This window comes from Leucopleurus acutus, assembly GCF_964270905.1.
Source record: "Leucopleurus acutus genome assembly, chromosome: 7".
In the NCBI taxonomy this organism is placed as follows: Eukaryota; Metazoa; Chordata; class Mammalia; order Artiodactyla; family Delphinidae; genus Leucopleurus; species Leucopleurus acutus.
The window spans coordinates 8100750-8111880 of record NC_139150.1 but is presented as its reverse complement, the minus strand read 5'-3'; the positions used below and the strand labels follow the sequence as shown (position 1 = coordinate 8111880).

Genomic DNA, 11131 nt, shown 5'->3' with positions numbered 1-11131 from the left:
CTGTGCCTCCCATTTTATACGATCCTGGTTAGGAAATCTCTTGGTCATAAAGCTTATCTTTAAGATCACCTGGTGAGGCATTCTAGAAGTGGAACTCTTTTATTCAAACAAGATCTTACCTGAGTAAAGCAGAAGGTAGAATTATTCTGCTTGCTATGGGAGACGAGAGGGAACCCTTCTTGCCCCTCTGGTGGCCCTAAAGCATGTCCATGGAGCCCACACAGCAGTCTGAAAAGCCCTCGTCTGGCCTATCCCGTCTGCCTGTAGCTACATAAGACAAAACAACTAAGTTTGTTTATTCATTTAACATTGAGAGCAGTGCTGGAAACTGTCATGTTCCTGAAACACGTATTTAAGTCAATCTAATTGATTATGGCCTTGGTCCCGGCAGTGGGTGATGCAAGTCGGAAACGTGCTGTCCTCCATCCAGGAAGTCTTTGTTTGAAGGACCATCTGGTTGTCTGGGACCGGGCATTACAGTGACCAGGAGAGCGCACCGTCTTACTTGAACTTCCCCGTGTGTTGTTGAAGGGCTTATGCCCACCATTCTTGCTCCCGAGTTTTCCTGTAGTAAAGTTCACCGGGCCTGGGAACAGCAGAGCTGATTGGTACCAGGAGGCTTTTGAAGTGTCACCCTGACCTCATGAGATTACGTTTTAGCCAGAGCATCCATCCTCATACCCAGAGTGGGAGGCCAGCTGGTGGGAACTCTTTATGCCTGCCCTTCTCTCTTACCCTTCCCATCAGTAATGGACTTGTGGACATGTGAATTTTAAACTAACCTTGAGGAAACTGCCTCATAAAATGAAAACTGATTGGCCCTCGTGCTACAGCAAGATGCTTTCGGGCCACATTTTTCCAGCACCTGTTGCCTGGGTTTCTATCTTTGAAAAAGGATAGGAGAAATAGCTTTGTTTTAGCTCCCTCTCTCCACTGTGGGCCGAATGGAGAAAGGAAAGGTTGGCTGAAGAATTGCAGGTATGAAGCTTTTAGACCAGGACGGCACGTTCTTATTCTTCCCACCTGAACTGAGACAGAGTTTGCTCCCAGGATGACACGTGCGCTGGTCCATCCCGATGATGTCTGCAACGAAGTCCTCTCCTTCCACCCCATAAATGTGGCACTAGTGTTCATTCTCCCATTAAGAAAAAGTTTACGCCCTGAAAAAAATACCCTCTAACATGGATTTCCCCGAGTGTGAATGCTGTAGATGAATTTTTTTCTTTTTCTTTCTTTTTTTTTTTTTTTGCATTTTTATGAGTATTTTCTTTGTCATGGAAAAAACTTTAATTTTTTTAACTTTAAAATATTAAGTCACATCAGTGAGAGCAAACTCTCCTAGAAGCTTAGGTTTGGTGGGGAAATAAAAGCTAGCATGTCTCTCGGCAAACTTCTGGCCCGTAGGGAGCATGGATAACTCAGAGTTTTGCGTTTCTAGGCTCCTTCTGAAGGCTGACTGGGTCAGCGGAGGAGATAATCATAGCAGGTGCCCGTCAGGCTGTAAACTGTTCCCTTTGTTTCCAGGTGCTGGTGGTGGATCAGCTGAGCATGAGGATGCTTTCCTCCTGCTGTAAGATGACAGACATCATGACCGAGGGGATAACAAGTGAGCGGCCTTCCCTCTGCCCTCCCATGACACTCAGCCTTCTCTTAGGGTGTTCTTTCTCCTCCCTATCTGTTATTATCTTGCTTGACGTTATTTTTTTTTATAATTTTTATTCATGAAACCACATTCTTTTTTTTTTTTTTTGGAGGCGTCGGGTCTTTGTTGTGGCATGTGGGTTCTTCCTGTGGTGCACAGGCTTAGTTGCCCCATGGCATGTGGGATCTTAGTTCCCTGACCAGGGATCGAACCCATGTCCCCTGCATTGGAAGGTGGATTCTTAACCACTGGACCACCAGGGAAGTCCCTATCTTGCTTGACTTTAGATCTTCCAACAACCTGGGTGATAGGACCATAAGTTCCTGAGAGAGACCCCAGGCTTTCTTGTTCTTCATTGAATCCCCCACACCCAATCCAGTGTTAGATGCCCATTAAGTATCTGTGAAAGGATGCCAAAGGAAGGCTCAATCAAGAAAAAAAAAAGAAAAGGCAGGCCACCCAATAGAAAAGAATGGACAAAGGAATTAAACAGGCACTTAACAAAGGAAGAAATCCAAATGGCCAATAAATATGTGAAAAGTTGGCCCCCTCAGTAGTGGTCAGGGGAATGCAATTAAAACCAGAGTGAGATACTGCTGTGTAGATTGGAGTATTTAAAATATGATAATGCCTAGGGAGAGTGGGAAGGAGGGAGACGCAAGAGGGAAGAGATATGGGACAGTATGTATATGTATAGCAGATTCATTTTGTTGTAAAGCAGAAACTAACACACCATTGTAAAGCAATTATACTCCAATAGAGATGTAAAAAATAATAATAATAAAATATGATAATGCCAAGTGACAGGATATAGAAAAATGGGAACTCCGATCTGACACGTCAGTTGGTACAGCTACTTTGAAAAACACTCGGCAGAGTCTAGGAGAGTTGAGGCATGCAGATCCTATGAGCCAGCACATCTGCAGTTAGATGTGTGTCCTAGACAACCCAGGTGTGTGCGCCCGGGATGCTCACAGAGCATCACTCATAGTAGTCCCAAAGTGGGAGCACCCAAAATGTCCACCAGGAGTAGAATGGTAAAATAAGTTGTGGAATAGTCACACAGCAGAGTACTGCTGATACATAGCAAAGAAGAGGAACGAACTCTGACTACTGGCTCCTTCCAAAATGCAAACGAATCTGATAAACAATGTTGAGCAAAAGAAGCAAGGTACATCCTTAACAATGTGCTTTAATTTATGTAATGTTCAAAAACTGGCAGAGCTAAGCTCTACTGCTTTGAAATGCAGGGACAAGTGAGTCTTAACCACAAAGAGAAGTGATCACCATTCATGTCACCACGGTGGTTCTCTTTGGGGGGAAGGGAGGAAATTGTGATGAGGGAGGGTGAAGGAGGGCACTTCTGCAGTGCTGATGGGTTCTGTGGCCTGACTGGGGTGGCGCTTGTGCAGCATTTGGTTTAGAATTATTTGTATATTTATGTTTAATTCATTCTTTGGAATGTGCTTTAGAATTTCACGGTAATAGGTTTTTGAAATAAGTTAAATCACCTGCTCAAGGTCACTGGCCAGTGTCACACCTGAGACTAGGACACAGACCTCCTGGCTGCTGTCCCCAGCTCTTTTTCACATTTGTGTGCAGCTCAAGTCTTGCTTAGGAGCCCCTTTCAGGGGAGATCATGTAGTTTAATCTGTGAAACAGCATTGATGGAAAAGCAGTCTATTTTGAGGTATTATTTCAAACAAGGAAGTTAACCTTTGTTTTTCCTCCTAAAAAACTTTGGGTGGAACATACCTGTTGCAGTGCAGCTCCCAGTTTTTTCCCCTGGAGAGAACTTTTATATGGTATGTGGCCCACAGACTACTGCTGGTCTTTGTCAAAATTACTACCATACCACAATTACGGGAGGAAGAGCAAGGAGGGTTGAGGTTTTCATTAAGCTAGATGAATGTAATTTAAAGGTTGGTGATTTCATTTTTTAAAACACATTTCCGCCAAAAAAATTTTTTTTAAGATAAAAAAGAAATAAAATAAAAGCATATTTCCAAATCTAGTTTATCTATCACCAAAAACATAGTCCTGTAAATAGGAGTACGTAATTTTTGGTGTGACTTTACGTCATTCAGTGATCCAAGACCGGACTTGCCCCTGTTTCGAGCTTACAAAGTTATTTTCCTCACTGAATTTTTAAAACTTTTTTTTTTCCTCTATCAAGGCAAAAAATGCAAATATAGGGAAAAAGCCAAATGTAGCTAATGAGCTTCTAACAAAGAAGCAGCACCGTCCTGCCCTCCTTCTTCCTCCCCCATCCCCTGGGATCCATCACCCCAGAGGCAGCCACTCTGCTCTTTCTTCTGGTTATCTGTTTGATATTTCTAAATAAGTGCTTACAGGAGTATCGCTTGATTCATCATGTTAGACATTATCTGTTGACTCCCTGTGGTAGATGAGGGTTCAGCTCTCTCCTCCTGCCCACAGACTCTTCCCTATCCCAGAAGTTTTTTTTAAATGTCCTTACTTGGCAAAATTTAAAAGTCAGCAAGCCTGTGTTAACCACCCCCAAATATTTGTGGGGGGGAAGTATTATTGGCCTATGAAATTCAAAAATCTACAACCCCTGATAAAGTAGATGGTTGAGAGATTTTGGTATTAGTTTGAACATTGTTTGGGGTGAAAAGTCTTTGTAAATGTTACAAGGGATACTTCTAAAGGGATGCTTTTATTTGCTTACATCACCTGCATAGGAAGAACGGCACTGTACGATTTCCTGCTCGCTCTGTACCAGAGGACAGTGTAGCGTAGGTGATGCATCCTAAGCTTTATCAGGTGACTAGTGAGATGATGACTTAGGTCTTCTTTCCCCAGCAGATGAAGGAGCTGACATACTGTAAAAGAAACCAGCAAACCAAACACCCATGGTTTGCTTTAACAAAATTTGATGTTTAGTCTTTGAACTATTGAAAGGAACAGTATTATACAGAAGGTATGTTTGGAATGTCTTCATTTGATATACAAAGGAAAATGATAAAACGATCTAACTGTTGAAAAACAAGCCACCATGGAAATTCTAAAGGAACTGGGATTATCTAGGACAGATGAGAAAAAACTGAAGGAAGAGGCAAAAGACTAGATCAAGGAATTTACTTAAACTGAAATGGGAAATAGGAAGTATTTAGTGTGATAAGGTTTCAGGTTTTCTACCACCTGAGCCTCGTGAGACAGAGGAACGTGGTAACTCTGGGGAAGGGGCGTTGAGTCTTTCCTTGCCCCACTGTAAATTTTTATTGCACCAGTCTGAAGGTGGCCTCTCTCTATGGCTAGTTTTATGATCACCAGTTCTGTTTTCTTATTTACCATGGGCCGCTGTTTTGTTGTCTAGTTGTGGAAGACATCAACAAGCGCCGAGAGCCGCTCCCCAGCCTGGAAGCTGTGTATCTCATCACTCCCTCTGAGAAGGTAAACCCTGCCCAGAAGAGCTTTGGCTGAGGTTACACGTGCTGGCTTGGTGTCTGGGTGGCACCATGTCTGATGGTTTTGGGTTAAGCACGCATTTAACACACTGCTCTGTTTAAGCATGCAATCCACCAACGGGGAAGGTGGGGTGCGGTGAGGAGTGAAGAGTACATTCCTTGAGCTTTCTGCCAAAAGCCAGGCTGGACCAATCTCGATTTCCCCTTGTGTTAGCTTTCTAGGTAGGAGATCACTTTATCTAGTGATCGGCCTCCAGAACTTGGGTATTTTATGCTTTCAGATTATTTTTTTGGCCTCGCCACGCGGCTTGCAGGATCTTAGTTCCCCCGACCAGGGTTTGAACCTGGGTCCCCTGCAGTGGAAGCTCGGAGTCCTTACCACTGGACCACCAAGGAATTCCCAGATTTATTTCATCAATATCCAGTTAGGGTTCAAATTTACCTGTCTTATCATTTTGGGGGGTTGGTTCAAATCAGTATCCAAGCAAGGCCCACCTTCTTGCTTCTGTCTTAGATGTCTTAATCTATGTAAATTCCCCCCAGTTTTCATGTTTTCTTTTCATTTTTGAAAACTGGCTTATGTATGAGTTTCTGCAGATGCAACTAAATTGCTAGAACTTCATCGCAATGAATCTCCTGGTAGGTTTCTGACCTCTTTTGTGGGTCTCTTCTTAGGAACCCAAGTTATGGTGGCTCCAAAGAATGGACGCTGTCATTTTGCAATGAGCTAGGGAGGCTTTTGTTCATCTAAACTCTGAAACAATCCTAGTCTTAAATCCTCAGAACTCAGTTATGGCCGAACATAAGTTAGAATTATACATCAGAAATCCCTTGCTATTTTGTGCATGTAGCTTGAAGCCAGCATGGATTTGACTCCGTTCAGATGTAGGTTCCATTTGCTTCTAGAATTAGATTCAGTTCCCTTTTTTTCCCTTTCCACAGTCTGTCCACTCTCTCATCAGTGACTTTAAGGACCCACCAACTGCCAAGTACCGGGCTGCGCACGTCTTCTTCACTGACTGTGAGTACAGCTGTCAGCTGCCGCCCTGGCCTTCCTGCACAGCCAGACTGACCCCAACCAAGCCAGGCCAACAGGGAAGAAATGGCTTGTTCCCACTTTTGTCCTGATCTTTTTTTTCTCTTCAGAAGACAAATTGCATAAGAGATAAAAATAAATGCCCACAAATACAAACCTACTATGTCATGCAGTCCCTTCCTGATTAAAAAAATAGCTCCTCTTCTAAGGTCTAGCATGTTCAATGCTGAGAAGAATTTTCCGATGCCAGCCTTGGTGTTTCATTGTATAGACTTCCAGATATCACTATAAACTTCAGTGTGTTTCCATCTACCTTTCAACTACAAAGACACTCTGATCTGGTGGTATTTGTATCAGGTAGAAGTGTATCATTGTCCTAGAATCTGTTTTCTTGCTTTGTGGAGGTTTTGTGCATGGAACCCAGTGCAGAGTGCACAATAACCGTTCACCCTGTGTTCTCTCTGGGGAAAACCCCACAAAACTCACCATTGAGCAGATGGGGGAAGGTTCTTGCAAAGAATAATTTTATACTCTTTGAAGATGGGTGGCAAAGAAAGCAGGTAGATGGCATTAGTAATAATAAACCAATGACACATTTCTGGGGACCTGAAACTGTTTGGTCCGGAAGAGTCATGAGAAATCGTGGTTCCCCCCCACCAGGCGGGACTCCTGTGCAGCCGAGTTCCTTAGAGGCCCTGGGGAAATGTCTGCATCGCATTTCCCAACGATTTTATTTTTCTTTACTTATTTTATTTTTCATAAGTATCTCAGATGTGTGGTGTTTGTTTATGTTATAGGCCTTTTCCTGATCCCTTTTTGATCTCTCTTGGTTCTTTTTCTTCTTCTTCTTAATGTCAGAAAATAGTTTTTATTAGCTCTCAATATCTCAGTCTTTATTGCCGTTTGTTTCTTTGTTATACGTTGAGGGCCTTGTAGGTGGTTTTGTATTCCTTTTATTCCTTTTATACCCTAGAGGTAGTAGGTTGTCGGGTAGGATGAACTTTCTGTTTACCTTTTTTAAATCCTACTAAAATAAAGAATTCCCTGGACACGTGCGAATGTTGAAATGAACCAGCAAATGGGCAGGAAAACAACCTACTGTCCTTGTCATTCTGGCAGCTTGTCCAGACGCCCTGTTCAACGAGCTGGTAAAATCCCGCGCAGCCAAAGTCATCAGGACTCTGACGGAAATCAACATTGCATTCCTCCCATACGAATCCCAGGTGAGGCTGCGCGGGGGAGGGCATAGAAAATCCACATCCCGGCTATTCTCGCAGGAACTCTGGCCACGTGCGAGAGGGTGGGGCAGGGGTGCAATAAAGAGAGTGGGGGAGGGGATTGCCGAATGACGCGTTGTGAGCGGACGTTTATGTAATGGCACAGTAGTCCTTAGGGGTCTGCCCAAGATGCCCTCGTGTTAGTCTCCAGTTATTTCTGACTTTCTGCAGCCATCCTGCCCTTCTTAGCGTTCATTTCATTCTCACTCACATTGTTCACTCCTATTGGCTGACTCCTTGACTAAGCAAAAAGTAGCCAATCCAGAAAGAGCTTGGGAGGAGGGGCGGGGAAGGGATCAGACAACACCCGTTTGCTGCAAAGGAGACTGTTTTTAATGTAGAGATAACCTCAGCTTGTCATGTGCCGAAGGAACAGATGGTAGCCTTCGTCATGAGCTGTTAACGCTTCAAGTGCCAAAACTTCTCCTCTTGGAAAAAAACAAAGTCGTTAAACCAGTAAAGGTGAAGCTGATCATGAGAGAACATACAAAATTTATACCTTAGTATTTTAAAATTTGTTAAAATGCCTCCTCCTTGCAAAGAAACAAAAAATAACACAACTTCTGTGCATTTTGTAGAGGTGAGAGGTGATTGTGGCATTTTGGGTCTTTATAGATCAGCTTCTAGATGCCAGAGAGAGACCAATTCTTGGGTAAGAAGAGATGGAAAAAATAGAGTGTGAATATTTCAAAAAGACAGTCTCTTTGCCCTCTCACTTGGCCTAAAGCTTAATCTCAGCTTGAGGGCAGGAATTCTTTTCCTCTGTGTGAGCCCTGTCACCACCTGGATTGAACAAAATCCAACTTTAGCATATTCAACCATACTATATTTCTCATATATTTTTGAAACGTAATAACCTTTTTTTAAAACCTCAGGATTTCCAGATCAGGGTAGTTTACCTCATAGAGATTCTGAGTGAATACTGATAGCTGGTAGCCTCATAGTTTGAGAGGGAAGTTTAGTCTTCTAGGACCCTCCAAAAAAAAAAAAAAAAGAAGAAAAAGAAATGCTTAGAACATACTATGAGGATAGGAAATTATTAAATCCATACAGGGCTCCTTTATTTGCTACAGTCACAGCACAATTTCTAGCCTGTCCCTTATTTATTCAAACTTACAATGAACGGCCCGTGTGGTGTGCCAGGACCTCCTCCCCTGCTCTCCTCCTGGGCTCCTCACTGGTCATCAGACACAGGCACACGCCTGCCTCAGGGCCTTGGCACCAGCGGGTCCCTCAGGGAGCCGCCTGCTGGGGAGAAACCCTGCACCTCCTTCAAGCCCTGGCTCAAGCAGCCCCTCCTCAAGGAGGCCTCGTGTCCTCCCTGTCCATCCTGTGGGCATTCTCTCCCTGCTTCTTATGTTCTCATACATGTACCCATTCCTCAAATACCATAAAATTTACTTTTCATTATGTTTGTTGTCTGCCTCTTCCTGCAAGATTGCACGCTCCTTGAGGGCAGTAATGGTTTGGTCACTAACAGTCCCAAGTGAGACACCCAAGCCGTGTTTGTAGAAGAACTGAAAACCTGAGACACCCAGCCTCACTACCAGCTTGGAAAAAACTCTGACGGTTCACCATTCTGGATGAATATGACAGTCCACCGTTCTGGAAATATATGTATTTCTTCCCCGTCTCAGGTGTATTCCTTGGACTCTGCTGACTCTTTCCAAAGCTTCTACAGTCCCCACAAGGCTCAGATGAAGAATCCGATCCTGGAGCGCCTGGCGGAGCAGATCGCGACTCTGTGCGCCACCCTGAAGGAGTACCCGGCCGTGCGGTATCGGGGGTAAGGCTGCGCCCCAGTCTGCCCTCGGTGGCCCCCCCGCGTGTCCCCGAGCAGGGAACTTCCTCTGGCCTTGCCATTCGTCTGGCAGTTGTCTCCAGAGGGTAAAGATTTGAGCGTCTCCAGTTACAATTATTTTCCAGTGTTTTTGCTCTTTTCTAAATTTTATTGTGGAATATACCAATACATACAGAAAAGGGCATGAAATACATATATTCAGTTAGTGAATAACTAAATGTGAACCCCCTGTAACTACAATCCAGGTTTCCTACAATTTTTCATCTCTTCCTAACCTTAAAAACCAAATACCCACCTTGCCAAAGATGTTTCAGAGTAAGATAAAATACAAGGAGAATAATTCTCCAAAGGACACATTTCTCAGATTTGATAAGGTCATTCACTTATCACTTACCTGCTGTGTGCTAAGTGCTAGGCAGGCGGACTTAACCTGAAGACACAGCCCCTGCCCCTAGAAACCCCTGATCTGGGAGGGCAGGTAGGATGTGCACACCTACCATGTAGGCCTGTGAGACCAGTGCCTTAGGACAGTGCAGGCCGTAGGCTTGGGCATCCAGAGCAGGGAGAGGGCCCTTTGAGCTGAGAGGAGCGAGCACAGCTTCAGAGCAGAGGTGGCATCTGAGCTCAGTCCCGGAGGACGGGTTCGGATTTCAGTAGATCAGTGAGGGGCAGGGGGCATTTAGTGTGGACAGTTGGGATGAGCAGAAGCACGACGTTGGACGACAAAGGGCAAGTTTGGGAGGGTTGGTAGTCTAGCGCGGTGTATGTGTGGGCAGTGGGGCCAGGTGAAGCCACCTCTGGAGGCCTTGGATGCCAAGTTCGGGATCATGGCCTTCAGTGGTTATCACTGGGTAGCCTCTGGGGGATTTGCACAGGGAGTGAGTGCAGTGGTGTGGGAGCGTCAAGCTGGGAGCATGAGTGGGAGTCACAGTCCCACAGGGAGAAGCCAGAAGGGCGGGGGGCACAGCAGGAGGAATGGAGGGTCTGAGCAGGAAGTGCAAGGATGCTCCTCACCGCATTGTCCGCAGGGATGTGCGCCCATGGGACAACGCCCCCCTCCGTTAGGGTCCTCACCGACAGAAGCCTGGTGGAAGCTAAGAAATGGGGTCTTGGGGTTCACTCGTTGGAGGGATAGGGCTGGGAGCAGAGCTGCTTTTGCACTGAGCGTGGCCAGGTGGCAGGCAGCAGCCACAGGATAAACATCGCCAGGAGGAGCCCAGGAAGCGCTGCCCAGCTCAGACAAGGCGGGAGGTCCACAGGCTCTCACTTGTATCTGTCCGGCTCTGCTGGCAGAAATGTCACTTCCAACAAAACAAAACAGGGTCCAAGGGAATTTGAATTAAGGGAAGTGAGAGTCAGGTGGGTCAGACTCAGACAGCCTGATCATGGGAAAAGGATGGCTGGTTCAGACCCTCTGCCGGAGTGCGCTGGTTCGTCTGGAGCTGCTTGGAAATGTTCCCTCTGTTTCCATTTGGATAGTTTGGTTTTTTAAAGGGAACTAGAAAATCATTTATGTTCCAGGCACCGAGCTAAGTATTTTATTTGTCCTTTTAAATTATACGTCTAAAGTGAGTATACATACTCTCCTTGTAAAAGAACAGTACAGATGAAGCTTGTGTCTCCCTTGACCCTCCTGCTCTGTCCTGCCTTCCTCCCTGAGGGCAGACAGTGTCATCCATTGGGGCAGGGCCGTTCACCCTCTGTCCCTCCTCCTTTGTCAGGGAATACAAGGACAATGCTTTGCTGGCTCAGCTAATCCAGGACAAGCTCGATGCGTACAAAGCCGATGACCCGACAATGGGGGAGGTAAGCCTTACTTGGCCCACGTGCGTCTCTCACCAAGCGACCACAGTGTCCGTGTGGCAGCCTGGGCACAGCTGGCTTCCTTTGCTCACAGAGTGTGTGTGAGCGCCCTTGTTCCTGCGCAGTGAGCTCCAGCCCTTG

At 45.4% G+C, this 11131-nt stretch overlaps 1 protein-coding gene across 1 annotated transcript in view; it reads left to right on the top strand.

Annotated features, from left to right (window-relative positions):
• The window catches only part of STXBP1 (syntaxin binding protein 1), a gene marked incomplete at both ends in the record, with an annotated part of 57851 nt that overhangs the window by 23487 nt on the left and 23233 nt on the right, over positions 1-11131 (top strand). Inside the window, 6 exons of the mRNA XM_082843730.1 lie at positions 1452-1606; positions 4983-5059; positions 6016-6094; positions 7238-7332; positions 9024-9172; positions 10909-10993. Coding sequence (XP_082699856.1) covers positions 1452-1606; positions 4983-5059; positions 6016-6094; positions 7238-7332; positions 9024-9172; positions 10909-10993 — 640 coding nt within the window. The remainder of the gene's footprint in view (positions 1-1451; positions 1607-4982; positions 5060-6015; positions 6095-7237; positions 7333-9023; positions 9173-10908; positions 10994-11131) is intronic.